The 26,570-nt window shown below is 47.1% G+C and overlaps 5 protein-coding genes across 12 annotated transcripts in view; 2 read left to right on the top strand and 3 right to left on the bottom strand.

Annotated features, from left to right (window-relative positions):
* Nucleotides 1-11: 11 nt before the first annotated feature.
* Nucleotides 12-3,896, bottom strand: p2rx5 (purinergic receptor P2X, ligand-gated ion channel, 5). Its single transcript, XM_028983431.1, has 12 exons — nucleotides 3,722-3,896; nucleotides 3,251-3,401; nucleotides 3,100-3,171; nucleotides 2,950-3,025; nucleotides 2,791-2,875; nucleotides 2,384-2,464; nucleotides 2,104-2,245; nucleotides 1,881-2,014; nucleotides 1,210-1,303; nucleotides 1,078-1,143; nucleotides 841-923; nucleotides 12-761 (listed from the first exon to the last, which is right to left on the bottom strand). Exons 1-12 carry the CDS (start codon nucleotides 3,856-3,858, stop codon nucleotides 644-646), a joined length of 1,239 nt encoding a protein of 412 aa, XP_028839264.1. The 5' UTR covers nucleotides 3,859-3,896; the 3' UTR covers nucleotides 12-643.
* Nucleotides 3,897-6,640: 2,744 nt separating this feature from the next.
* Nucleotides 6,641-8,143, bottom strand: ubb (ubiquitin B). Its single transcript, XM_028982614.1, has one exon. The coding sequence runs from the start codon at nucleotides 8,111-8,113 to the stop codon at nucleotides 6,740-6,742; it is 1,374 nt and encodes a 457-aa protein (XP_028838447.1). The 5' UTR covers nucleotides 8,114-8,143; the 3' UTR covers nucleotides 6,641-6,739.
* Nucleotides 8,144-9,214: 1,071 nt separating this feature from the next.
* Nucleotides 9,215-12,195, top strand: cenpv (centromere protein V). Its single transcript, XM_028983459.1, has 7 exons — nucleotides 9,215-9,593; nucleotides 9,808-10,154; nucleotides 10,548-10,603; nucleotides 10,685-10,780; nucleotides 10,853-10,922; nucleotides 10,997-11,111; nucleotides 11,681-12,195. The coding sequence occupies exons 1-7, from the start codon at nucleotides 9,389-9,391 to the stop codon at nucleotides 11,809-11,811; spliced, it is 1,020 nt and encodes a 339-aa protein (XP_028839292.1). The 5' UTR covers nucleotides 9,215-9,388; the 3' UTR covers nucleotides 11,812-12,195.
* On the bottom strand, nucleotides 11,948-23,046 carry pigl (phosphatidylinositol glycan anchor biosynthesis, class L). Its single transcript, XM_028983461.1, has 7 exons — nucleotides 22,803-23,046; nucleotides 22,614-22,713; nucleotides 15,772-15,862; nucleotides 15,094-15,161; nucleotides 14,188-14,219; nucleotides 12,669-12,802; nucleotides 11,948-12,518 (listed from the first exon to the last, which is right to left on the bottom strand). Exons 1-7 carry the CDS (start codon nucleotides 23,026-23,028, stop codon nucleotides 12,390-12,392), a joined length of 780 nt encoding a protein of 259 aa, XP_028839294.1. The 5' UTR covers nucleotides 23,029-23,046; the 3' UTR covers nucleotides 11,948-12,389.
* Nucleotides 23,047-23,437: 391 nt separating this feature from the next.
* ncor1 (nuclear receptor corepressor 1) overlaps nucleotides 23,438-26,570 on the top strand; it is a 41,915-nt gene continuing 38,782 nt past the window's right edge. For 7 of the 8 annotated variants that reach the window (XM_028982615.1, XM_028982618.1, XM_028982619.1 and 4 more), the window contains exon 1: nucleotides 23,438-23,758. The gene's annotated coding sequence lies outside the window, so the exon portion shown is untranslated. Of the gene's footprint in view, nucleotides 23,759-23,981; nucleotides 23,999-26,570 lie in introns of those variants that run through there. The other variant, XM_028982616.1, reaches the window with a different exon arrangement.

Raw genomic sequence — 26,570 nt, forward strand, 5'->3', positions numbered from 1 at the left:
ATAGTGTTAAATACGTTTCATTAGATCAGTTTATTTTTAGCAGCAAAAATGGCACATACTCTTATACACGGGACTGGATCAAAGTGGCTGTAATTCTGCACCACGACTGAATTTCAGAAAGAGACTTCAGATACAGGACTAGGCCGATATTTTCATAATAGGGGACCTTTAAGAGGAAAAAGGCACCAGTGATCCTGGCAGGACTGACAGATATGGAAGTTGAGGAGAAGGGTGGTATTAACTAGGCAGATAAGACACTCGACCATGAACCAGACAACCACAAGGTCCCACTTACTACCATCGTGTCCCTGAGCAGGACTCTCAACCTGGTTAGGCGCGTGTGGTAAATGTGGTGTTACTGGTATTTTAGATGCCTGTAGGGCTAATGGGAATTAGTTTTTAGTGTCCCGTGTCAAAACACATGTTGTCGCGTCTGAGATGCATTGGATCCAAAAATCAATTTTCTTCTCACAATGGAGACTTCAATTCCTTGCAAATCCTACAGGGGGGCAGACACCCCAGCTGGAAGCAGCCGGAACGATAGGTGCTCTCCTGTAGGCCACCTGCATCGGTCTGGAGGTTCACTCGTGCGACTGTAACTCCGGCCTCGCAACTCCTGACTGAGGCCTCGGCCGGGCAAACGTCAATTCTGAGCCGTGACAACGGTGAGCTTCTGATGTTCTGCGGGGGGCCTTTTCCGGTGATGTCTGCCTGCCTTCGACGTTCTCCCCTCTCTGTGCTTCCTGGGGACGGTGGGTTTCCTAATTCAGAGAAACGTCACTATCCCTTCAAAATGCCTCAGGTACAGACAGCCTACAAGGTTCTACCACGGGACTGTACCTGTCCGTCTCAAACTTCTTTTCTCGGTAGAGGGAGCTCTTGCTCATCATATACAGCAGGATCATATCACACATGAACACGCCCTGCGGCACACAAACAAAGGAACTAAGGTCACGAGCAAGACATGAAAAAAAAAAATATATATATATATATATATATATATATAAAAGGTCTCCTTCCCAGAATGCAATTCAGGAGCAGCAGTGCCCTCTTCTGGTCCTAACAAGTCCTACTCACCGCTCCCATCAGGGCGAGTCCAGACCCAATATTAACCACCGTGGGAATGATGCTGAACTTCCCAGCCTGCAGAGAGGAGGTGAGGGTCAGGAGTCGGAATTCGGAATGGAAACGGACACTCGGGCGTCGTACCTGTCCATTCACCATGATATCGATCCGTATCCCGTACACCTTGTACAGGGTCCGGTACATGCCTCCCTCAGAATCTTTATAATAACGCGCAAACCTGAGGAAGAGGGCACACGGTACCTGATCTTCTGGCCAGCAGAGCAAATTCATACAGTACAGACCAAAAGTTTGGACGCCTTCTCATCTAACGTGTTTTCTTTATCTTCATGACCATTTACGTTGGTAGATTCTCACTGAAGGCATCAAAACTATGAATGAACACATGTGGAGTTCTGTACTTAACAAAAAGTGGAGACCTGGAGACCTCTACAGTCACCGGACCTGAACCCAGTCCAGATGGTTTGGGGTGAGCTGGACCAACAAGTGCTAAACACCTCTGGGAACTCCTTCAAGACTGTTGGAGAAGCATTTCAGGTGACGACCTCTTGAAGCTCATCGAGAGAATGCCAAGAGTGTGTAAAGCAGTAATCAGAGCAAAGAAACTAGAATATAAAACATGTTTTCACTTATTTCACCTTTTTTTGTTAAGAACAGAACTTCACATGTGTTCATTCATAGTTTTGATGCCTTCAGTGAGAATGCAATGGTCATGAAGATAAAGAAAACACGTTGAATGAGAAGGTGTCCAGACTTTTGGCCTGTACTGTACATCCAGCCCCATTCCAGACGAGTACCTGAAGTTATACCCCGAGCTGACGGAACCTTGTGCGTGGACATCGAGGCGCGTGAAGCTGTAACGGGGGCCGCACCGCGACTCGTCTTTATCCAAGTCGCAGTTCCACTCGATCAGCACTCCGATGGACCCTCCCTAGGAAAAGAAAAACGTGCCGACCGCCACACAGTTCCTGAGCTGCGCGTGTCTACCGCCTGACCAGCGATAACGAGAAGAACCCTCACCACCACGGCCAGGTCCTCAAAACTGTGTCCCGTCCAGTTAACGAGGTCGCCCAGACGGAAGATGGGGCAGTAAGGATGGTGGAGCTGGTTGTACGTGCACATTTTTAGATACGTGTCGTTCCTGCCGTCCAGGACGTTGGACCTAGCGGGGGACATGTGGACGTCAACGTTGTCCCCGGCAGCTCGGGTTACAGCGCTCGCATCTCGGGGTATAAATAGGCGTTCTATTTAAAGGGGGGGGGGCGCAGCTGACGCGTGGTGCTGCCTTTCACACACTTACTTGGAGAAACCGAACTTGGGAAACCTGATGTAGTTCTTGATGTAGATCGTGAAATTTTCGGCCTTTTTCAGCAGGGCCTCCCTGAAGTGAAGAAGTGAAGTGATTGTCATTGTGAGACACTGCAGCACAGCACAAGGTGCACACAGTGAAATTTGTCCTCTGCATTTAACCCATCACCCTGAGTGAGCAGTGGCCACCATGACAGGTGACCGGGGAGCAGTGTGTGGGGACGGTGCTTTGCTCGGTGGCACCTCAGTGGCACCTTGGCGGATCGGGATTCGAACCGGCAACCTTCTGATTACGAGGCCGCTTCCTTAACCGCCAGGACACCACTGGCCCAAACACTGACACAAAACATCAGGTCAGGAACCAAGCCAGCGAGGGGTGGTGAGGACCATGAAACTCACACGGGCCTGTAGTTGCTCTCGACCGGGCACCAGCCGTGTATCTCGCACGTGCCCGTGTCGTTTAAACAGCGTCCCGTCTTGATCCCTGTCGAGATCACAACCTGCGTTAGACGAGACCCGCGGGCCACGGGCACCACGCACACCCCCACGCGGCCGTACCGTGACCGGCGGCCACGATTTCTCCGTCTGGACAGTCCGCGTGGTCCGCGCAGACCCCGTCCGGCACCCTGGGGCTCTGAAAGGGAACAGGGAGAGGGACACGCGGCGTGGGACACGTTCACGCTGTGTTGCGGTGGCAGGGTTTCTCACCTCGGGGCAGAAGCCAAGTCTCTGGCCCGGCGTCTCAATGTAGTTTGTCACGATGAAGAAAACTCTCTCTCCCTATAAAACAACAGTGACGCGGTGACAAGCGCCACCTTGGCGGACACATATGCGTGGCTGTGAAGGAGGGGGACTTTACTTGAGGCGGGATCACGTAGTCCTCGGGACCCCAGAGATGGAGGCCGGATTCGGAGCTGTTGATCAGGGTCACTCCTTTCAGTTTAGTGATGACGGAGCTCTGCAGCGCCTCCTCTCGCTCCTGGTAGCCTTTCTTCCACAGGAACACCCACCTGTGGACGGGAGGGACGCTGTCCAGGTCCAAAAATACTGGCATGCCTCCTGTAAATATGATGAAACACCCCACAAGGTCCCGAGAGGGGTGGTAGTATCCTAGCGGGTAACACACTCGCCTATGAGCCAGAAGACCCAGGTTCAAACCCCACTTACTACCATCGTGTCCCTGAGCAGGACACTTAACTCTGAGTGTCCCCAAGGGGGTACTGTCCCTGTCACTACTGATTGTAAGTCACTCTGGATAAAAACGAGTGACCCCTCCATGTCCCCAAGAGGAACTCGCCGACAAATGCGAGGATTTAGAAGGAACTCCTACCCGACCAGGTATCCGACCACCGCCAGCTGGAAGACTCGGAACAGAACTCCGACCTTCTTGTTCTGGGCGATGACATACTTCTCCGTCTTGTAGTCGAGGAGGGAGAGGAAGAAGGGGCAGCTGGTGGCGGCGGCCATGGCGCACCGCGACAAGCTGAAACCGAAGCCGGCAGGCGACACATGGTGACATAAAAACGGGGGGTCGCACAACCGCCGAAGTGACGAGGTTCATCAACTTTGCCCGTTGTTACATGTTTTATTCTAATTTAACAAGTTCACATGCATTCTGCGTTTCGTATTAATGAAAGAGTAAAGTCTAAATTACATCAGTTTCATTATCAACTGTACGTGCAATATTAATTAGCGTATCCCATTTTGTGTAAAAGATATTAGCGATAAATATTAGAGATATATTAATATTAAAATAAGAGTCAGCGTACCGCCATCACCAGAACACTGTTAAACTGCACATTTTGCATGTTCGTGTGTCCTGTTTGAAATATCCAACATATCCAGTCACTACACGATGTTGCCCAGTTTTGTCCTGTTCGTTGTACAGAAAAATTGTACTTATCTCCTAGATATTACACTTTTGCATTTAGAGCATTTACCAGACGCCCTTATCCAGAGCAATTTACAGCTTAACTTCCCTTAACTTTTCTCATTCATTTTCAATGGTAGTTCTGAACAGTACGGGTGTAATATATTTCTGGCCACTGCGAGGTTGTGGCGCTGTTTCGACATTTCTTTTTTGCCCGGTCAGCAGACGCTGCTCGCTACTGTCTCCAGTACGAAGAATTGACCTTTGTCAACTCTGCTCTGACCGAATGGAAATTTTATTTGTCACGTACAGAGGACAGCTCTGCAAGGTGTATTAAGCACCTGGTTAAGAAGAACACCAACTCTTCGCTGAACACAAGTGAGGAGATGCTCCAGGAGAACCTGTGGCAGAATTTAACAAGGAGTCCCCCAGTTCCAAGAATCATCTCTGACAAGAGATGATGTAGAAAGGATGGTGAAGGAAATTGTGGAGAAGCAGCAGGCACTACGACAGCAACAACAAAAAAGACCACAAGGAATTGTCTTGCAGCCAAAATTCATGTAAATTTCATGTAAATTCATCATACTTTCAGACCTCATCATGACATATTTTAAATTTGAGTAACCCATTGAAATAAAAATATGTATACATATACATTGTTTTATATGTGTATATGTTCTCTAGACTTCTGTAGTAATGTGTACTTAAAGCAATAAAGAGCAATTTACAGTTTCTCAATAGTTGATACAATGACAAAAAATACAGTCGCCTATGAACCAGAAGACCCAGGTTCAAACCCCACTTACTACCATTGTGTCCCTGAGCAAGACACTTAACCCTGAGTGTCTCCAGGGGGGGACTGTCCCTGTAACTACTGATTGTAAGATTGTAAGGGCGTCTGATAAATTCTGTAAATGTAAATAAAGTTTATTATTAAACGTTGCATTTATACTACATTTCATTATGCAGTTTAAATTGAGTTTAAACAGCTGTGCCATAAGACTGTAATATGTCAGTTCTGTAAAGTTAAAATGTAACAATTGTTCTGGGAAGTAATAATTAAACACTTTGACAAACAAATGAATAAAAAAAGATAACTAATTATAGTAACCAAAAAATTACTTATGATTGATTATTAAGTGACAAGATTAAATTAAATACAACAGAAACAAAGCTAATGTTAAATTTACAATATTTGCAAATAAAACCCTACAATTTGATAAAGTCTAATTGGGAATGAGATTCTTGCCCTCTGAGAAACCACTAGAGCAAAAAGCTCAAATCCTATTGTCTTTTGCATCCTATTGGCTGGTTGTCTGTTATGACTATCCGCAACCGGCCCCCTGGAGACACTCAGGGTTAAGTGTCTTCTCAGTGACACAATGGTAGTAAGTGGGGTTTGAACCTGGGTTCATAGACGAGTGTGTTACCCACTAGGCTACTAACTCCCAATACAAATACTCAGTACAAACCTTTATTATGTAGATAACCTGCACAGTATTTAAGCCTCAGTTTTAGCTAGTTTAGTTTAGCGTGTATATACATATATATTTTTTTCTTTTATGATTTTACTATGGGGGGGTGTGTGTGAAACATTATTTCAATTTACAGTATACTGTCGTACTGACAATCTTGAATTACGTTGGCTTTAAACCCAGTCGCTACATCAGTCTACATCTGCAATGAAAATGTGCAGGTAATTAAGAAATTAATCAAGTAGTTAATCACTTGTGTTTATTACAGCCACGTTCAGAATGTCCCGAATGACGTCACGGACGCTCTTTTGCAGAGCAACAGCGCCGGACGGCGACGGAGGGAACTGCAGTCAAACTGCGCTTGATTATGGAAGGCCGTGTGCGCCATAATTCGCCTACATTTGAACGCGTGGTTTAAAAACACGCGTTTCTATTGAAGGCCATTTGTGCCATAATCCGCCTGACTTATAACACAGCGCACGTTTGACTACATCCCTACCAGGATAATTATGAGCTTTATGGTTCAGTTTTATCACGTTACTGTATCATATTCTGAAAATCGGTAGTTGTGTGATAAAACGTATGAACCAGATGAGCAAAGTCCAGGTTCAAACAAGACTTAAAACCAGTGTCTGGAATGCCATAAATGCGTACAATTATTACTTGAAAATCATGAGGGATGTAGGTTTTATACGCAGACCTTTCTCATGAACTCACACTGAAACGAAACACTTATGAACTTCAGCGGTTCCTAGTTGTGAAATTGTGTATACGATCAAATCCCTAACCCAAGCTAAGAGTTTAATATTTAGATCAGCCTACACAAAATTAAACTACTCCAAGAAGTTCACTCAAAAGTCCTTCAGGTTGCCCAAACATTTATTTTCCCTTTACAAGACACTACTTCATTTCAATACTTTAATTTCAATATTTTAAAAACACAGAAACAATAAAAAGGGGTTATAAGTAAATAAAGATAAGAAAATGACAATCAACTGAACATTCACTGCCCGCCTCGGAGACGCAGGACCAGGTGGAGGGTGGATTCTTTCTGGATGTTGTAGTCGGACAGGGTGCGGCCATCTTCCAGCTGCTTGCCGGCAAAGATCAGCCTCTGCTGGTCTGGGGGAATGCCCTCCTTGTCCTGGATCTTGGCCTTGACGTTCTCAATGGTGTCACTGGGCTCAACCTCAAGGGTGATGGTCTTGCCGGTCAGGGTCTTCACAAAGATCTGCATGCCACCCCTGAGGCGCAGGACCAGGTGGAGGGTGGATTCCTTCTGGATGTTGTAGTCGGACAGGGTGCGGCCATCTTCCAGCTGCTTGCCGGCAAAGATCAGCCTCTGCTGGTCTGGGGGAATGCCCTCCTTGTCCTGGATCTTGGCCTTGACGTTCTCAATGGTGTCACTGGGCTCAACCTCAAGGGTGATGGTCTTGCCGGTCAGGGTCTTCACAAAGATCTGCATGCCACCCCTGAGGCGCAGGACCAGGTGGAGGGTGGATTCCTTCTGGATGTTGTAGTCGGACAGGGTGCGGCCATCTTCCAGCTGCTTGCCGGCAAAGATCAGCCTCTGCTGGTCTGGGGGAATGCCCTCCTTGTCCTGGATCTTGGCCTTGACGTTCTCAATGGTGTCACTGGGCTCAACCTCAAGGGTGATGGTCTTGCCGGTCAGGGTCTTCACAAAGATCTGCATGCCACCCCTGAGGCGCAGGACCAGGTGGAGGGTGGATTCCTTCTGGATGTTGTAGTCGGACAGGGTGCGGCCATCTTCCAGCTGCTTGCCGGCAAAGATCAGCCTCTGCTGGTCTGGGGGAATGCCCTCCTTGTCCTGGATCTTGGCCTTGACGTTCTCAATGGTGTCACTGGGCTCAACCTCAAGGGTGATGGTCTTGCCGGTCAGGGTCTTCACAAAGATCTGCATGCCACCCCTGAGGCGCAGGACCAGGTGGAGGGTGGATTCCTTCTGGATGTTGTAGTCGGACAGGGTGCGGCCATCTTCCAGCTGCTTGCCGGCAAAGATCAGCCTCTGCTGGTCTGGGGGAATGCCCTCCTTGTCCTGGATCTTGGCCTTGACGTTCTCAATGGTGTCACTGGGCTCAACCTCAAGGGTGATGGTCTTGCCGGTCAGGGTCTTCACAAAGATCTGCATGCCACCCCTGAGGCGCAGGACCAGGTGGAGGGTGGATTCCTTCTGGATGTTGTAGTCGGACAGGGTGCGGCCATCTTCCAGCTGCTTGCCGGCAAAGATCAGCCTCTGCTGGTCTGGGGGAATGCCCTCCTTGTCCTGGATCTTGGCCTTGACGTTCTCAATGGTGTCACTGGGCTCAACCTCAAGGGTGATGGTCTTGCCGGTCAGGGTCTTCACAAAGATCTGCATTTTTAATCTAAATAAAAAAAAAAAAAAAAATTAAAAATCTTTTAGAACATTTTAGTAGGTACGCTTTCCCGGTACATAATGCAGTCGTTTAATTATTTAAATGGTAGAGATAAGGATTTTGTGTGTGTGTGAGTGAGAGAGAGAGAGAGGGGTGACCGCCGCCATTTTGTGACATCCGGGTTCTTTGTCCAGCTTCAAGGTATTACTTCGAGTGGCAGCCTGTTACAGCAGGTCTGCTCATTTCTGAGTTTCTTTCTTATTTCTCCTATTTTTAATTCTCTTAGTTTGATATTGCTGACATTACCTTTTCGCTGCTATTACCTTTGTCCTATCAACTTTCTGCCGTGACAATGCAATTTCCCGCTTTTGGGACTAATAAAGGTTTATCTCATCTTATCGTGAGGTGAATCAGCGTTATAAACGGAAAATACATAAAATACAAAAAGAAAAGAAAATAACCCGACAAGAATATAACACCTATTTTTAAAACCGAAAGCCTAAGTACACATCTCAAAGCGGCCTCGATTATAGCCACCGAATAAACTGAAACGAAACAACGACAAAACGATCAGCGCACAAAACTGACCTCCTCAAAAACGAACTACAGCCAGAAACGAACATGGGGTAACTAAATAAACCTTACCGTCTCCTTCGTGCTTCTAAGCGAAACCCGGGCGTTTCCGGTATTTATAACTCAGCGTAACGTCAGCGGTATTGCGCCATATTATTCATCCGCCCGTTAAAAGAAAATAGGTCCTCGATATCGCGCTCAGAACTTCACCAGTGCTATATTGCGCATACTTGCTTCGACGTTTTTCTTTGTACATGGGCACCCCCCATTTGCTATTTGTTGTGTATTTGTGTGAAACCTTAACCCTTTGTTTGAAGTAGCCAGTGGAAAAAACACTGCGCGGAGTGATATTGCTCATGCGTTCGAGCCGGGTCAAGAAGCGTCTAGAAAACGCAAGAAGGCGTGGAATGCAGCAGCGACTCCGGCGCCGGTGATTGGACGAGCGACTTGTTTGCGTCAGTTCTGATTGGACCGAAACGTCAGTAATGCGGAAGAAAAAAAAATCGATTATGAATAATGAAGAAGTTGAGAAGAAAAAAATATTCTTATGAAAAAGTTATGGGCAATAATGGGCAATTCTTCACGACCCGTTAAAGAGAATCAGACACGTTCTAACAGCCCACGACATATTTACTTTATCACAGTGCTCTCTGATAGTTCAGTTGAACCCGAAGAATAGATTTCGATAACCCGAAAATAGCGGTATGGATTCGTGGATTATTAGTGGGGGAAAAAAAACGAAGAATGAAATATTGTGTGCTCAGTTCAGCTTCTGTGTCCCTGGAACACATGCTGCCAGATGGTGTTCGGTGGAGAAGAAGTGGGTCAAGCCTAGAAAGCTGACACCACAGGCGCTATATTTACTGTGGCCAGGTGTGCGGTGGGAAATGGGAAAGAACCAGAATCAGGGTGGGTGCGGGATGTCTTGAGTATTTAATGCTAGGTTCATTTGCCACGTCGCTTGTTTGTTTGGCTACATTCGGGGCTAAATAAATGAATCATGAGATGTACATATATTTTTTTTAATAGCAGTCAGACGTTTGACTTCTTGATCAGAACATTTCCGTTTAGGACTGATCAGGGCATTTTGTTTGTGCCTTTCTTGGCGCATCGTGATTTACAGTCACAAGGACAGGGCGTCTCCGGCAGCTGCCAGGACACGATCCGGATCATCCTGCCGAACTGGTTCACGGTCAACACCCGTCACGTGACACCGACGCCACACTTTTCACAGCGCAGGAGTGGCGAGATGAACAAACAGTCAATCTTCTCAGACGCCTCCACCGGGCCTGCGTGAAGACACGTGGCTCCGAAGGTCATGTGAGCTTTGCCACGGTGGCCCGTTGCCGTTCACGTGATTTTTCGACGCGTGATCGCCCACGTCACCAAGGCCTGTTTGTGCAAAGCGGCTGTACTCTGAGCCCAGGGGCAACGTTTCCTCCCAGACACAATTCCAACAAACAGACCACAGTGAGGAGACTCTCACACGCTTACCTTTGTTAATGCGTATTCTTTATTGTAAATAAGAAATAAATAAATCAACAAAATGAAACATTTTTACTGTCTTAAGTATTACAAATTTTGTTACTTTACTTTCAGGTTATTTGGGTTTTTTTTTATTACGGATGAAGTTGGCAATTTCACATTATTGTGGAAGGCTCAAATAATTTTAAATCTTCAAGCTTCAAACAGTTCCTGCCTTGCCTTGACACTAGAAGTGGAGCTTGAGCCCGAGTGCTCTGATAACAGGCTGTTTGAATCTGTGTATCTGTATGGTTTTTGTTCTGCTTTAAATCATTAATTGACCCCCGAATGTGACTCGGTCAGCTGACTCCTCTCTTCTTCTTTTTTTTTTTTGAACAGTATTGCGCATTTGTTTGGAACGAAGCTTTGATGGCGCACGGCGGACAGGACGGGAGGTATGTGAACCCGTAACATCCTGGTTTAAAAGAAAACCCGTTTCAGCATGGCGGCCTGTGAAAGGCTGTGTCTGTGCGCAGGAACCCGGATCTGGTCGGACACTTGGGCGGGTGCCACTGCGGTGCTGTCCGCTTCCAGGTATGGACGTGCCCGGACCTGCACGTCTTCAAGTGCAAGTAAGACCCCGATCAGTCCCCCGTTCACCACGGTGGCCCTCATCATCAGCTCACTTCACCGTTCTGTCCTAGCTGCAGCATTTGCACCAAAAAACAGAACCATCACTTCATTGTGCCCAAGTCCCAGTTTACCCTCTTGCAGGTAATGAGCAGAGTGAGAATCATGGACGTTGACAATCATGGACGTCCTTTTGTGAGGCTTCCACTTTATTGCAGGGTTCTGACCGCCTGTCCACGTACACGTTTAACACGCACACCGCCAAGCACATGTTCTGCAGAACCTGCGGGGTGCAGAGCTTCTACATCCCTCGCTCCAATCCTGATGGCTTCGGTACGTTTGGTCTGGTGTACACCACGGTTCAGACGTTTACGCCTGGCGCTCCGGCCACTTTTACAGCTTGTTTAACCAGATAATTGTTGCATTACATTTACATTTATGACATTTATCAGACACCCTTATCCAAAGCAACTCACAGTCAGTAGTTACAGGGAGTGTCTCCCCCCAGAGACACTCAGGGTTAAGTGTCCTACTCAGGGACACGATGGTAGTAAGTGGGGTTTGAACCTGGGTCTTCTGGTTCATAGGTGAGTGTGTTACCCCACTAGGCTACTAACACCCGACGCATTAGTGAACACAGCATGATGGAACAGTCAGTAGCCTGGGTGGCTGTGAACCAGAAGACCCAGGTTCTAATCCCACTTACTACCAGCAGGACACTTGACCCTCACTGTCCCTGTCACTACTGAAAATGGCATCTGGTAAATGTATATTTCCAGCTACCAATCACCTACATCAGAGGAGTTAAATGACCTTAAACCTTTGAACGGTGGTTTATATGTACGTCAGCATGCCCATTTGTTTGTATTTGAATGTCATTTTGAAATGTCATCTGATCTGAGGCGTCGCGCCACACTGCCTGGACCCGGGGACGGTGCGCAGCGTGACCGTGGAGGATTTCTGTGGGGAGAACTGGGAGGACAGCATGGAGCAGCACCAGACCATCCGGAGCATGTCCCAGCCTCGGAAATAAAACTGCCGCGCAGGCCCAGTAAAGAGAATCAAGTTGCTTTATTTAAACCAAAACTAATGATATCTGCGGACCAAATTTAACCTCGTGCTTGAAATAAGCCCTTCATGCAGCTGACGGGGCAAGCAGATAGTCCATGTGAGAGGGGGCGCTTTGATCCAGGACATTCTGGACTATTTAAGCATGTAGTTGTCCATCTGAAGGAGGTCCTGGAACTGTGGCGATGCCTGGCTGTGAAATGAGTTCATCCTGATACTGGTGGACCATGATCTCCAATGAATAATGAATAATGTGATTCTTCTGAAGACCTCATCATGACCATATGACTTATGTTCAGTGATGATAAACTGGCTTTTTGAATAAAAATAACTTTATTTGCCACTTAAATGTTTTTCGGCTACAATCTTTAAAGAACATAAAAAAAAACATTCATTCAAACAGCCTGTCTAAAGAAATATAAACTTTAACATAAGGCCTCAGATCTAATTATTACAGATAAGATCTGAAACGTACAGTAGTGTCCAAACAATAGAACATGTGAAAGAAATTAGACGCAGTATTAAGTGCAAGTTAAGTTGGGGTCAGTAGAACTTCAGGACTTGTTTCTCCTGCACAACCACTCGGAACGTGTTGACCCACATGTAGCGCGAGAAGATGAGGTAGAGGTGTCGGAACCACAGCAGCTGACTACGATGGCAGCGCATGGCCTTCTGTTGGGAGCACAGAAGAGGGAGGTCACCACGGTGAAACCTCCTCAATCCAGGCCTTTAGCGTCCTGGTCCCATATGGACCAGAAGTGTCCACAGGCCCTTCTAGGGAGATGAGATTCTGTGGCGGGGAACTTCTCACCACTGGCTTACCTTGGCCTGCTTATGCTCCTCCATCCCAATGACAAAGCAGAAGTCGGAGGGGAAGAGCCAGCTGACTGGCAGCTCCAGGACCGAGAGGTACTTCCTGAACATGCTGATGGAACACAGCGCCAGGACGTGGCAGCCTGTGAACAGCAGGTGGGATAAAGAGAGCACTCAGGACAATGATGGACACGTGTCCCGATGGCAGGTATAAGTGCCTGATGTCGCAGAAGGCGCTTATGATAAGAAGATGAAATCAAGAAGGAACCGCAACACCTGGCTTAGTCCTGTCTCATTCAGAAATAAAAGAAGCACCCAGACATCAGGTCAATGATACCAGGACATTAATCCGTCCCTGGACATCAGTGACCGCGGGCGGGTTTAGTGCGGTTACATAAAAACATAGTTTAAGACATCTGTTTAATCATGGCAGCACAGTTTCCGGTAGGACATGAACCGCTATTTATATACGTAATAGATAAAATCGTGCCAAACGAATACATGGACAAAATCGATTCAGTATTTGGCCTGGATTTAAATTTAAAGCTCAAATTCAGACTGATTGCAATATGATTGCTGCACCTTTAAATATAAAAAAAAGGGGACATTAACCTACACAATGTAAAGTTCCTACAGACAGGGAATGAATGGTCACATGACACCCAGTTTACTCAATTAAGACAAATTATTTAAAAAGTAAATGATTTAAGTATACAGTACTGGCCAAATGTTTGGACACCTTCTCATTCAACGTGTTTTCTTTATTTTCATGACCATTTACGTTGGTAGATTCTCACTGAAGGCATCAAAACTATGAATGAACACATGTGGAATTATGTACTTAACAAAAAAAGGTGAAATAAGTGAAAACATGTTTTATATTCTAGTTTCTTTGCTCTGATTACTGCTTTGCACACTCTTGGCATTCTCTCGATGAGCTTCAAGAGGTCGTCACCTGAAATGCTTCTCCAACAGTCTTGAAGGAGTTCCCAGAGGTGTTTAGCACTTGTTGGTCCAGCTCACCCCAAACCATCTGGATTGGGTTCAGGTCCGGTGACTGTGGAGGCCAGGTCTCCACTTTTTGTTAAGTACAGAACTCCACATGTGTTCATTCATAGTTTTGATGCCTTCAGTGAGAATCTACCAACGTAAATGGTCATGAAAATAAAGAAAACACATTGAATGAGAAGGTGTCCAAACTTTTGGCCTCTACTGTACATCAAAGCACTTCACTTTTCCTAAATTAGAAAGATTTTATGTCCGGTCAACAAATCATTCTTCTAAGATGAATGATTATATATGTGACAAATAAAATTTTAATTAGAATTTTTATCCACTTCGGAAAACGATTCTTGAGGAAGCTGAAGAGCAGTGACAATAACTGAGTCCAAACAGCAGGTGGCGCCTAATGAACAACCACATACAATCCAGGTCATACGGTCCCAAACAGTCCCTGAAATGTCTCATAAGTTCTCCATTAAAAGCCACCACTAATTTAAAGGCATTTTCGTTTGGTGGAGAGACGTACCATCTGGAATCTTCCCACTGGAGGCCAGATAACTGTTGGCAGACAAAACAACAAATGTAAGACCAATAATACATTTTTTACATCAAAATTGCAGTAATTTGACTAAAATAACATCCAATGGCAAGCATAAAAATTATTTTAATATTATGATTCGTTATAATAATGGCCAATGAAAACTGTAAATCATGGGGAAACAAAATTCTGCTTTTGCCATATGACATTTATAAGACGAATGTATAAAAAGTGAGATTATTACTGTTATTATGTCGGTCACTTTCACCATGCTAACAATGGGAATCTAGTAAACAGGCAGCTTGTTTCCAGGCGATCAGCACAATTTTGGGTCAGAAAAGGATAAGATCGGTGCAGCTGGCCACGGGCCAACTGGGAAAAAGGTCGACATTTTCTGTGGGGGAAGAAAGCCGGTGCAGGTCCGGAGCCTGCACGCCATACAGCGGCACTAAAACACATATTGTTCCATCATCCAGTCTTTTCAGTGCAAGTCAATTTTCCCACATTTTGCCTCATATTGATTACCGAATCATTGCATTTCTATATGAGAAGTATATCTATTCTTTTTGTACTTATTTTATTTATATGAACTGTAGAAATAATTAGATTATTATGTACAACGGTCAGTGATATAAACCTTCGACATTAAAATAATATTTCAGATTGAAATTTGTATTTGCAGAATTGCCGTTCTCCTCGTATTTTACAGCACTTGGCTGACGGTGGAGCTGTTTGGCTGTGTGTGTGTGTGTGTGTGTGTGTGTGTGTTTGGAGGTGCCGTATTTCTGCTCAGAAAATGCTGCAGTCTCGGAATGCAGACTGCGGTGCGGGGTTTGTGGAGCGCCGCCCAGCCGGAGTTTAGAACGGCCCAGGGCGGCCATTTTGGCGTTTTACCTGAGGGCCTGGTGGACGGCGATGTGATTGGCATGGCCGCTGACCCCTCTCCCGTCGAAGGTCAGCACCTGCCAACAACACCAGTAAAATGGGAATGTAAAACGGGAATAGCGGTCCACACATGGAGCCACTTTGGCCGTGCTGGCAGCAGATAACAGATATTTACTCTGTGAACATGGAGCGCCTAATTAAACAGAAATGTATGAGAACGCGGTGCAGAACGCCTCGGCCTGCGGAGATCGGGAATAAGGAATCTTCGGGTTGTTATGGGAACGCCAGGCCTGGAAAAAAGGCACGATTCCCCGGAAACGTATCGGGCTGCCAGAATAAACAGGCCTGCAGGCAGCGTACAGAGTGTATTTTGGAACATACGACCCACGCCCATGTGCCTTCTTCGCTGCCTTCGCGCTCCCGTTTGCTTCGGACGCCGTATTCCTGCAACGGTGTTCCGTGGAGCTGCACTGCACCAGGTTAATTATCAGACACCAGATGCCTTGTGGGTAATTTTCTGGAGCCCGGCATAGTCGATGATAATCGGGTGGGGAAACGGGCCAGGCCTGCAGCAGTTCCATGCGATTATGTTTAAATACAGGGGAAGACGACATGATGCCCTCGGTCCGTCAATATCAAGCGGCAAAACCGACACGACCGATCCACAGGCATCAACGCCGCACTTACCACGTCGATGGACTGGGCCGTGATGTGTTTTAAAATCAGGGAGGAGGCCAGAGAGATGCTCCACTTGGCCCTGGGGTCATCAGGGAGCTCTCTACAAGGGAAAGGAGACAGAGAGATAAGTGAAGTGATTGTCACTTCTGATACACAGCAGCACAGTACACGGTGCACACGGTGAAATTTGTCCTCTGCATTTAACCCATCACCCTGAGTGAGCAGTGTGGGGAGCAGTGTGTGGGGACGGTGGCACCTTGGCGGTTCGGGATCGTGAACCGGTACGGGGCCGCTTCCGCTTCCTTAACCGCTAGGCCACCGCTGCTCCAATAAGACACAATCATGCTGACGATTTAACAAGCTAAATGGTAAGATTTGATACGTAAAAACAGCAACGTAGTGGAAGCACTCCGGCATGATTTATGACCAGGAGCAGCGTTCTTTTGCTAGAAGGTGGTTTAGATAGAAGGTGGTTGCCAATGCTTGGTGTCAAGGGTCATTAGAGCCACTGGGGCTTTTGGTTTACATTGATCTGGAGCTAATAAAGACCATGTGACCCAGGGGAGAGCATGGAGCAGATTCCCTGGTTTACCCGCTCACGTGGGCTCCATCACGGCGCGTACGCCATGTTTATCGGTCCTGCTTTCTGCTCTCGACCCCTCCCACTGACACACACACACACACACACACACACACACACACACACACACACACACAGACTCACTCGGGAAAACTGTCCTGGGGGCTTCATTAGAAACCGGGTACAGAGGAGGTTGCGGCTTATACAACAGAAAACACACACACACACACGTTATACAATCATGTTTCTGATGTTGGAACTGGATTTTGGATGCGTTCAAAAGTTGGACAAAGGAGACACGCAGATTGGGGGGAGGCGCGGAGTTAAAGCGACAGAGAGAAATGGCCTGATGGGGCAGCGAGGGGGTCAGCAGCGCCGGAGCTGAAAGGATTCGGTTGAACCCCCCCCCCCGTCCAGCCCACCAGCACAATGCAGCAGGGCCGCCGTGCCCTGGCAGGAGCGTGATAGATCAGGACACAAATCAAGCGGCTGCCAGGGTCCCGGGGTCAGCCCTGACCAGTTCCAGCGGGGTGAGGGGTCCCTTAAAAAAAAAAAAAAAAAAAAAAAAGGCTGGGAATTCTCTCCCGGTTGAGGCCGGGAGAATAAAAAACACTGGACATTTTGGATATGGACAATCGATCGCTGCGGCTTCACCGTAAGAGAGAGAGAAAACAAACGAACAAAAGACACATGATCTACCTGACCTTTCTCAAGCGGGATGAAAGCGCGGTTTTCACTTCACTATGGCAACAGCCAAGCGCCCTGAAGTAACCCCCCACCCTCCTCCCGCCTGAATGCAGTTGTTGAACTTTGGCCTACTGGAGCGGCTGTGGGACTGACTGACAGTGCTTGTTTAGTCTGGTCACATGGGGCCGAGGCCTAGAAGGCTGGCAGGCTCCGGCCCTCTAATTTGCACAGCGAGGGAGCTGGGAAAGCAGAACGCAGGCGGTTAACTCCTTCGGGGGAGGGACTGATGCGAACAGGCCGAGCCATCTACTGCCCTAAATATCATCACAGGCATGTAGACCTTCGTCGCTGATATCAATCACGGCCAGTCATTTTCAAAATGCTACAACAAGCTTTAGAATTAAGAATTAATATTGAATAACACTTGGCAACTTGTGTGATTCATTTCTTACATGCTTTTAATTGATAAACTATTAGTTAAAATCACACATGTGCCTTTTTCAGTATGAAATGAAGGGCTTTTATTTTGACACTCCCTGCCAGATTGGATTAACAGGAACTCGTTCCCCTCTTGGTCCAAATCAATTTATAAATAAACGCAGGGATAGGTCGTGTTTTCTGCACAGAACAGGTAGATCACGGAGGTGCAGACCACACCAGGGACCAGTGAACCATGCTTAGATGTGTGCTGATCCCATAATGCACCAGGGCCTGGAGACAGTCGACACAGCTGACATATTTATGAGGCCCAACCCTGAGTTATGTGATCTGATAATCTTTATACACATTTCCAACCACATTATGATGCTTTTAAGGCCCCATCCACACTCTAAAGCGGGTTTTTGGTTTGTAAAAAACCTGCGTCCACACGAAGCGTTATCTGAAACGTTGTCGTACACACGAAGATGCAGAGAACGTCCTGAACGCTTTTAATCCCCTTCCACACCTTTAGGTGGTGCTGTAACTCCCTGCTCTCGCGTCTTGTTTTGAGTCTAGTTCTCCTTTGCAGCGTGTTGAACTGCCAGAACACGTCTACAGTCTTGTCATTTCTTTAGAGAGGATTTCTTGTATAAGAAAAAGAAAAACGTTTCCGTGTGGATGCAAGGCCGAATCGGACAGAAATTTTACAGTTTCAGAGAAAAACGTTTCCGTGTGGACACAAGGACAGAAATTTTACCGTTTCACAAAAAACGTTCCTGTGTGGACGCAAGGCCCGACTTCAGAGAAAAACGTTTCCGTATGGACGCAAGGCCGGATCGGACAGAAATTTTACAGTTTCAGAGAAAAACGTTTCCGTGTGGACCCAAGGCCCAATCGGACAGAAATGTTACAGTTTCCACGTCCACACGGAAAGGCCCGATTGGACAGAAATTTTACAGTTTCAAAGAAAAACGTTTCCGTGTGGACACAAGGCCCGATTTCAGAGAAAAACGTTTCCATGTGGACGCAATGCCCAATCGAAAAGAAATTTTACAGTTTCAGAGAAAAACGTTTCCGTGTGGACACAAGGCCCGATTTCAGAGAAAAACGTTTCTGTGTGGACGCAAGGCTCGACCGAACATAATTTTACAGTTTCAGAGAAAATGTTTCCGTGTGGACACAAGGCACGATTTCAGAGAAAAACGTTTCCGTGTGGACACAAGGCCCGATTGGACAGAAATTTCACAGTTTCCGCGTCCACACAGAAAGGCCCGATTGGACAGAAATGTTACCGTTTCACAAAAAAACTTTTCAGTGTTGACGCAAGGCCCGATTTCAGAGAAAAACGTTTCCATGTGGACGCAATGCCCAATCGGACAGAAATTTTACAGTTTCAGAGAAAAACGTTTCCATGTTTACGCAAGGCCCGATTCCACAGAAAAACGTTTCCATGTTGACGAAAGGCCCGATTTCAGAGAAAAACGTTTCCATGTGGACCCAATGCCCAATCGGACAGAAATTTTACAGTTTCCACGTCCACACGGAAAGGCCCGATTGGACAGAAATTTTACCGTTTCACAACAAATGTTTCCGTGTGGACGCAAGGCCCGATTTCAGAGAAAAAAAACGTTTCTGTGTGGACGCAAGGCTCGACCGAACAGAATTTTACAGTTTCAGACAAAAACGTTTCCGTGTGGACGCAAAGCCAGATCAGACAGAAATTTTACAGTTTCACAGAAAAACGTTTCCGTGTGGACACAAGGCCCAATCTGACAGAAATTTTACAGTTTCAGAGAAAAACATTTCCGTGTGGACACAAGGCCCGATTTCAGAGAAAAACGTTTCCATGTGGACGCAATGCCTGATCGAACAGAAATTTTACAGTTTCAGAGAAAAACGTTTCCGTGTGGACACAAGGCCCGATTGGACAGAAATGTTTCCCGTTTCACAAAAAAACTTTTCGTGTGGACACAAGGCCCGATCGGACAGAAATGCTAGTTTCCACAGTTTCCGCGTCCACGTGGAAAGGCCCGATTGGACAGAAATGTTACAATTTCACAAAAAACGTTTCCGTGTTGATGCAAGGCCCGATTTCAGAGAAAAACGTTTCCATGTGGACGCAAGGCCTGATCAGACAGAAATTTACTGTTTTAGAGAAAAATGCTTCAGTGTGTACGCAAGGCCCGATCAGACAAAAATGTACAATTTCAGCGAAAAACATTTCAATGTGGACGTAAGGCCCGATCGGACAGAAATTTTACAGTTTCAGAGAAAAATGTTTCCGTGTGGACACAAGGCCCAATCGGACAGAAATGTTACAGTTTCCACGTCCACACGGAAAGGCCCGATTGGACAGAAATTTTACCGTTTCACAAAAAACGTTTCTGTGTGGACGCAAGGCCAGATCAGAAATTTAATAGTTTCAGAGAAAAACGTTTCCGTGTGGACGCAAGGCCCAATCGGACAGAAATGTTACAGTTTCTACGTCCACACGGAAAGGGCCGATTGGACAGAAATTTTACCATTTCACAAAAAACGTTTCTGTGTGGACGCAAGGCTCGATCGGACAGAAATTTTATAATTTCACAGAAAAACGTTTCCGTGTGGACGCAAGGCCCGATCGGACAGAAATGTTACAGTTTCCACGTCGCAAGGTCCGATTTCAGAGAAAAACGTTTCTGTGTGGACGCAAGGCTCGATCGGACAGAAATTTTACAATTTCACAGAAAAACGTTTCCGTGTGGACACAAGGCCCAATCGGACAGAAATGTTACAGTTTCCACGTCCACACGGAAAGGCCCGATTGGACAGAAATTTTACCGTTTCACAACAAATGTTTCCGTGTGGACGCAAGGCCCGATTTCAGAGAAAAAAAACGTTTCTGTGTGGACGCAAGGCTCGACCGAACAGAATTTTACAGTTTCAGACAAAAACGTTTCCGTGTGGACGCAAAGCCAGATCAGACAGAAATTTTACCATTTCACAAAAAACGTTTCCGTGTGGACACAAGGCACGATCGGACAGAAATGTTACAGTTTCTACGTCCACACGGAAAGGACCGATTGGACAGAAATTTTACCATTTCACAGAAAAACTTTTCTGTGTGGACACAAGGCCCGATCGGACGGAGCCTCAGATTGACTAAACGTATATTGTTGTATGTTTACACACACACACACACACACACTTTTTCGTCATAACACTGCTGTATGAGAGTTTAAAAATTCTGCAACAGTCTGTTCATTCTGTCTGTCTGTCCCCAAGCCAGACTGAAGTCTTGTGAGCTTTGCCCACAACCAAACTCATGCTGAAACTGAGCTGAAGGGGAGCAGCAGGATGAAGAGTCTGTGTGAACGTACGTGTGTGTGTGTGTACGTGTGTGTGTGTGTGTGTGTGTGTGTGTGTACGTGTGTGAATTGGGGGAAGAGGCAGATGAAGATAACTTGCCCTGGGGGTAAACAGTGAAGCTGCGAGAGGAAACAGAGACATGCCGAGGGGGTTTTGAGTTCAGTGCCCAAGCCGACAGAACAAGCGGAGATCAAAGTTCAGCAGGGCATCTCGGGTTCACATCCCAGTCCTGGGTAACCTCACACTGAGCCGCTCTCTCAGAACTATTCAAACTTCCAAGAAGGACTGCTGTGGTTGGGAACACATAGAAATACTGATACGGTGCAATGAAATGAAAAAAGAATTTTCACTTGCACACAACACAATTCCTCTATTCTATATTTATAAACCATAAATAACAATGTTACAGAGGGGGGCATGAGAATCTTTTGACCAGTTTATGATTGTTTCATTCCAAAAAAGAGCTGCTGCAGAGATACAAAATTTAAATAAATCAAAACTGGTCTCATTCATACCAGCAGCAACAACAAAAAAGAAACAAAAAGGGGTTGAAGTCGATTGCTTTCTGTGGAATTCTGGAGAACTAAATTATTATTTAAAACCCCATTTAATTATTTTCTAGCCACTGCAGGACCATAGAGAGGCTAGAGGGAAATTGTATTAATGTTAAATAATCTCATAAAGTCACATTTTCATGGTAGGGGACCTTTATGGAGACTCTGGAAATGTATTGCTCATGATACCTAATGGCTTCATTTCAGGGTGAGAGGAAACCCCCCCCCTTCGTAACGCTCATTCACTCTCTCCGGAGGGTCCCTTTCTCGCGACTCCACATCGTTCACGGCCGCGGTGACACGGACGGCCCATTCATCAGGCCAGCTTGACTGCTGCTCTGTTGTGGTAAGAATGAGGAGGTTTGATTTGTTGCCGGCCCACTGTTTGCCCACAGAGCATATTTGGGGGAAAGGGTGGGGCCGAGCCCAGCATGGTATAGCCCTAATGGGGGTGCATGCTGGGTAAAGGGCCCTGAAGGTGAGGAGCAGGCCGCCGTGCATCCAGCAGCAGAGGAGGAGGAGGAGCCTAATTCGCTTCAGTTCGAGTTGTGACTGTCCAGTAAGAGCATGTATCTTAAATGATCCAGCAATAATCTACTTAAAAGCAATTTACAGCTATATAAAAATATTCACTATTTTACAGAAAAGACCCAGATATGTAGATATCAACATGACCGTTACTGCCACTTTCAGTCTCTCATCTCACATCGTCATCATCTAGTTGCACCAGTTACTTCAGAAGAATTTGAAAGTGAAGTGATTAGTCATTGTGAGACACGGCAGCACAGCACGCAGTGACAGTGAAATGTGTCCTCTGTATTTAACATTTAGAGCATTTACCAGACGCCCTTATCCAGAGCGACTAACAATCAGTACATTTACAGCATTTATCAGACGCCCTTATCCCAGTAGTTACAGGGACAGTCCCCCCCCTGGGAGACACTCAGGGTTAAGTGTCCTGCTCAGGGACACGATGGTAGTAAGTGGGGTTCGAACCTGGATCTTCTGGTTCTTAGGCGAGTGTGTTACCCACTAGGTTACTACCACCCATTTAACAATCGCCCTTGGTGAGCAGTGTGTGGGGACGGCACCTTCATCAAGGGGACCTCGATGGTCGGGATTCGAACCGGCAACCTTCTGATTTACGTAAATACTACAATACAATGTCACGTTGCTGACACACTTACATACTGACGTCACTTAAATGAAGTAAAAAGTAAAAGACAAGTGGAAAGAAACGCGAGTTGCTGCTGTCGTCTTACTCTCTGTCCGCGACAGTGACTCGGGAAGCCGGGATGCCCAGCACGGCAGCGCTCTCGACCAGCTCTTTCTGGCGCAGTGGACCCTGGCCGTAGTAATTCCCTACACATGAGCCAAAAAAAACGAGCCGAATTAACACACAATTCAACCGGCATCCCCTCGGTCGCCGGTTCATACCCCCGAACACCCACCTGACGATAAACACAGTAAATGTACGGATGCTTCCGACTTGACTAGTTCTATGATTGTCGGGGCGAAGAACATGCACTCGTCGTCCGGGTGCGCGGTGACCAGCAGCGCCCGCAGCCCGCCGCTCGACTGGGTCCGCCCGAACCGGGCACCATCGGCCCGACACCGGCGACAAATCCACCGGATCCACAGCGCGTACGACGCGGCCAGCAGGAGTAAAAGCAGCATGGCCGTCGCCGTCGCTGTCGCGTCCGCCGCTTAAAGAGTCCCGTGTGGCGCAACGCGATCCGCTCGAAGGTTCCGAGGTTCGATTCGACGTTATTTACGACACGTGCCGATACGCGGCGTTAATTACTTAAATGTACAGTGGCCGTCAGGTGTACATTTGCAACGAACAAAAATTATTTTGTCTCAGGCAACAACAAGCGTAAAGTCGATGCATTTCCAGACAAATAAAGTGTAATATATATATTACAATGCACACACCTACATAAACACACACACACATACATATACATATATATATGCATGTATGTATGTATGTATGTATATGTATGCACGAAATTGAGGGAGGATGGGCGGGTTGGCATCATGCCGGGGCGGGGTGAGGCTTGTTGCAGGAGCTGCAGGCTGCCTGCGGGGACGTCATTTAACGTCACACCGTGACATCCTTCTCGGTACACAGAAGTAAATTCTCCCAGCGCGTCCGTCCGGGCCTCCGTGCTTCAGGTGACGGACTCGGGGACAGAAGCCGCGGTCGTCGACCATGTGGATTCCTACGCGAGGGTGGAAGTGAAAACGGTCGAAATAATCTACCATGCGCACCGGGTCCTGTCAGGACAAATAGTCCGCGCACAAGTGCGCCGCAGCCCGCAGTGCGCGGCCGAGAGTCCGCAGGCGTCGCCGGCGACCGGCCCGGATCCTCGGACGCTTTTCGTTCCTCGTCTGCGAAAATGAGGTGAGCCGCCGTTTTGTCCGCGTCCCCCGCCGAGCGTTCGCTGGAAAATGCTGCGTCCCGTCGCAAGATGGCGGCTCGGTGGTCGTGGAGCCGCCAGCCAACACGGGCCGGGCGTGCGGGCTCGCCGGATCCCCGGAGGTGTCGGTGCGGAGGGAGAGGAGCCCGGGTCGACTCTTGGGCTCCGCTAGCCGAGTGTCCTAGCCGCCTGCTGGCTAATGTTCGAGGGTTTGCATTATTCTGGTAAAAAAAATCGCACTTTCATCGGCCGGATGCACATGCATGGGACCGGTTTCGGTCGGATAAGCCTCGATAAATTTTCACAATAACATTTTACACGCAGGAGGAGTTTAATTGCACGGCCGCGATCAAGAGTTTCAGCGACTGTAGCCGCCGCGGCTAGCGTTAGCATGCTAAGCTAACTCGGGGCTTTTCTCGCCTCAGCAGCGGTCAAGTCGCCGCTCTTTAACCTTTTTTATCTTATCTTTAATGCACCGGGCTTCATTTCACATTTCACATTAAGTGAATGCAAATAAAAATTGGTCGCAGATTGTCGCGATGTAGATATGTAAACGTTTTGCTCCGCACCTGGGAAGGTAAAGGACGTTTCAGGGGAACTTTCTTCGTGTTAGGATGTTCGATTAAAAAACGCCATGCGTTCTTATTAATTAATTGGCACGCGTGACTAATATTTAAGAGGTTTATCGATGAAGAGTCGGGACGTTCTGGATGCGTTCAAAGGTCAAGAACCCTGGAAGTACTACTTAGGGTTGGTCTCTCGGTATCTGGACATCTTTATCATGTACAGTATCTAATGGGCCGAGATGCATGATGATGATGATGAGGATGGTGGTTTATCAGTCCTGTACGGGATCCAGTTTCCAACACGTCACTCCCTCAGCTCTGCTCTCATGTGTGGATTACAGCCTGTGTTGCCAGATAGAAACAAAACGGCTTAGAATATAATATACTTTTAAAATTTGTAATTTTAGTCTAAAAAATTTTTAGTATATAAATTTCCTTTGCTGCTTTGACCACCCTGTCATGCTCTAAAGTAGGGGTGTGTATTGGAATTTGGATCTCACGATACGTATCACGGTACATGGGCCATGATACGGTTATAATACGATATTCTACAGTTCGACGAAAATGTAAAAATAGAGCTGAAACAAGAGATGCTGTGTACAATCTGTGATGATCACTTTATATTAATAACTCAGCCAAAACAAATTAATTTTGGGCTAAATTTGTATACAAGAATATGGATATTAAGACATCCCTGCATCACTATTTTCTAACGGCCCTATTTTAAAGTAAAGCAGGCGGCAGCATTCGACCAGCACGAGGGCTCTTAGTAACTTCTCTCTGCAGATGGAGGACTTCTGATAACCGTCGTCTGCAAGTGGTCTGATGGCAGCATTGCTGTAATCACCCGTCCCGATCTCGTCCGCGTTTCCATGGGCGTAGTAGTAGCCTAGCGGGTAACACTTGCCTATGAAGCAGAAGACCCAGGTTCAAACCCCACTTACTACCATCGTGTCCCTGAGCAAGACACTTAACCCTGAGTGTCTCCAGGGGGGGACTGTCCCTGTCACTACTGACTGTAAGTCGCTCCGGATACGGGCGTCTGGTAAATGCTGTAAATGTCCACAACTCGCCTTCAACTTGTCTCTGCTGAAATATTGTAGGCGCCTGTGCTTGGCCAAAAGAATGCAGGTTTGATCTCTTCAGCACCTTCAGATCTCCTTCAGAGCGCGTACACGATCCGGGGGAAACATGGCGCCTGAGAAGCTGACGCGCGCCGGCTCCTCCTCCACCAGTCGGAGTAAACGAGGGTGGCGTTTCTTCACGGCGTGATGCTGGACGTGCTGCTTCTGCATTTTCCCCTGCTGGCCCGCGTGTCCCCGTTGGCGGGGCTGCGGTTTCTGTGCCACGTTCTTGAAGAACCCTGAGTGATTATCCAGTTAAAGCGTTCTCTTTTATCCGGGACTGCGGATGACGGCGGTTCTTCGCATGGTATTCGTCCTCTGCTCCGCGTTCTTTAATGAACAGCCGAGCGCGTGTTTTAATTACACCCGTGGACGGGGGACGATCTGTAGGACGCGGGCCGATTGCAGGCCGCCGCAGTTTGGTGCGTCGCACGCCGCTTTCGCCGAGGTCCTGTTTAATGGCATCGTCACCACGGGTCGTGTTCGGCCCTGCAGCATTACACCCTAGAACCCGATCCTCCGAATGTTGTTTCCTGTTGCGGTGTCACGACGGAGTCGTACTGAGGCTTTAGGGTCGTCGTTAAATCGATCGCTTCCTGTGCCGTATCCGTTTTAAAAGCGGAGCAGAATCCCAGAATCTCCGTTTATTTCTGCATGTTTTGTATGTGTATTTTCTTCTTATTTTTTATATTTGATGATGTCGGGGTGTGTGGTTTTTATTTGGACCCGGTTTCCAGCTGAGAAACACCCCGAAGGCCTCGGGTCTGCTCCCGGGAAGAGTGGAATTCCGACTGTGCTCATGGTGGTTTGAAGGGATGAACGGATTGGCCGAGGCCGGGAGGAGGAGGAGGAGGAGGGCAGGACGGATTGTGGAGGACGGCGGGATAAATAAGGAGATGAGCGCTCAGCTTGCCGTTGCCAGGTTTCATCTCGGTGACGGAAACCTCAACAGCTGCTGAGCCTTGGTGTTCAGGCATCGACCTTCTTCTAAAAAATAATATCTGTATTTCAAACATGTCCGTCCTTAAATTTGCACATATTTGCTAATGACCATGTCCTAGTTTTTTTTTTGTAGTTTTACTGCTAGGGACATCTGCACATAACTG

The sequence above is a fragment of the Denticeps clupeoides genome, chromosome 6 (assembly GCF_900700375.1).
Source record: "Denticeps clupeoides chromosome 6, fDenClu1.1, whole genome shotgun sequence".
Lineage (NCBI taxonomy): Eukaryota > Metazoa > Chordata > Actinopteri > Clupeiformes > Denticipitidae > Denticeps > Denticeps clupeoides.

Coding starts and splice junctions, on each gene's coding strand:
- p2rx5 (XM_028983431.1), bottom strand. CDS start 3,858: ATGGCCGCCGCCACCAGCTGCCCCTTCTTCCTCTCCCTCCTCGACTAC. Junction 3,402..3,721: donor GTGGTCGGATACCTGGTCGG/GTAGGAGTTCCT, acceptor TCCCGTCCACAG/GTGGGTGTTCCTGTGGAAGA. Junction 2,465..2,790: donor GAGAGCAACTACAGGCCCGT/GTGAGTTTCATG, acceptor TCTTCACTTCAG/GGAGGCCCTGCTGAAAAAGG.
- ubb (XM_028982614.1), bottom strand. CDS start 8,113: ATGCAGATCTTTGTGAAGACCCTGACCGGCAAGACCATCACCCTTGAG.
- cenpv (XM_028983459.1), top strand. CDS start 9,389: ATGGATTCGTGGATTATTAGTGGGGGAAAAAAAACGAAGAATGAAATA. Junction 9,594..9,807: donor GGGAAAGAACCAGAATCAGG/GTGGGTGCGGGA, acceptor CGTGATTTACAG/TCACAAGGACAGGGCGTCTC. Junction 11,112..11,680: donor CTCCAATCCTGATGGCTTCG/GTACGTTTGGTC, acceptor ATCTGATCTGAG/GCGTCGCGCCACACTGCCTG.
- pigl (XM_028983461.1), bottom strand. CDS start 23,028: ATGCTGCTTTTACTCCTGCTGGCCGCGTCGTACGCGCTGTGGATCCGG. Junction 15,162..15,771: donor CGGCCCAGTCCATCGACGTG/GTAAGTGCGGCG, acceptor TGTTGTTGGCAG/GTGCTGACCTTCGACGGGAG. Junction 14,220..15,093: donor GCCGTCCACCAGGCCCTCAG/GTAAAACGCCAA, acceptor GTCTGCCAACAG/TTATCTGGCCTCCAGTGGGA.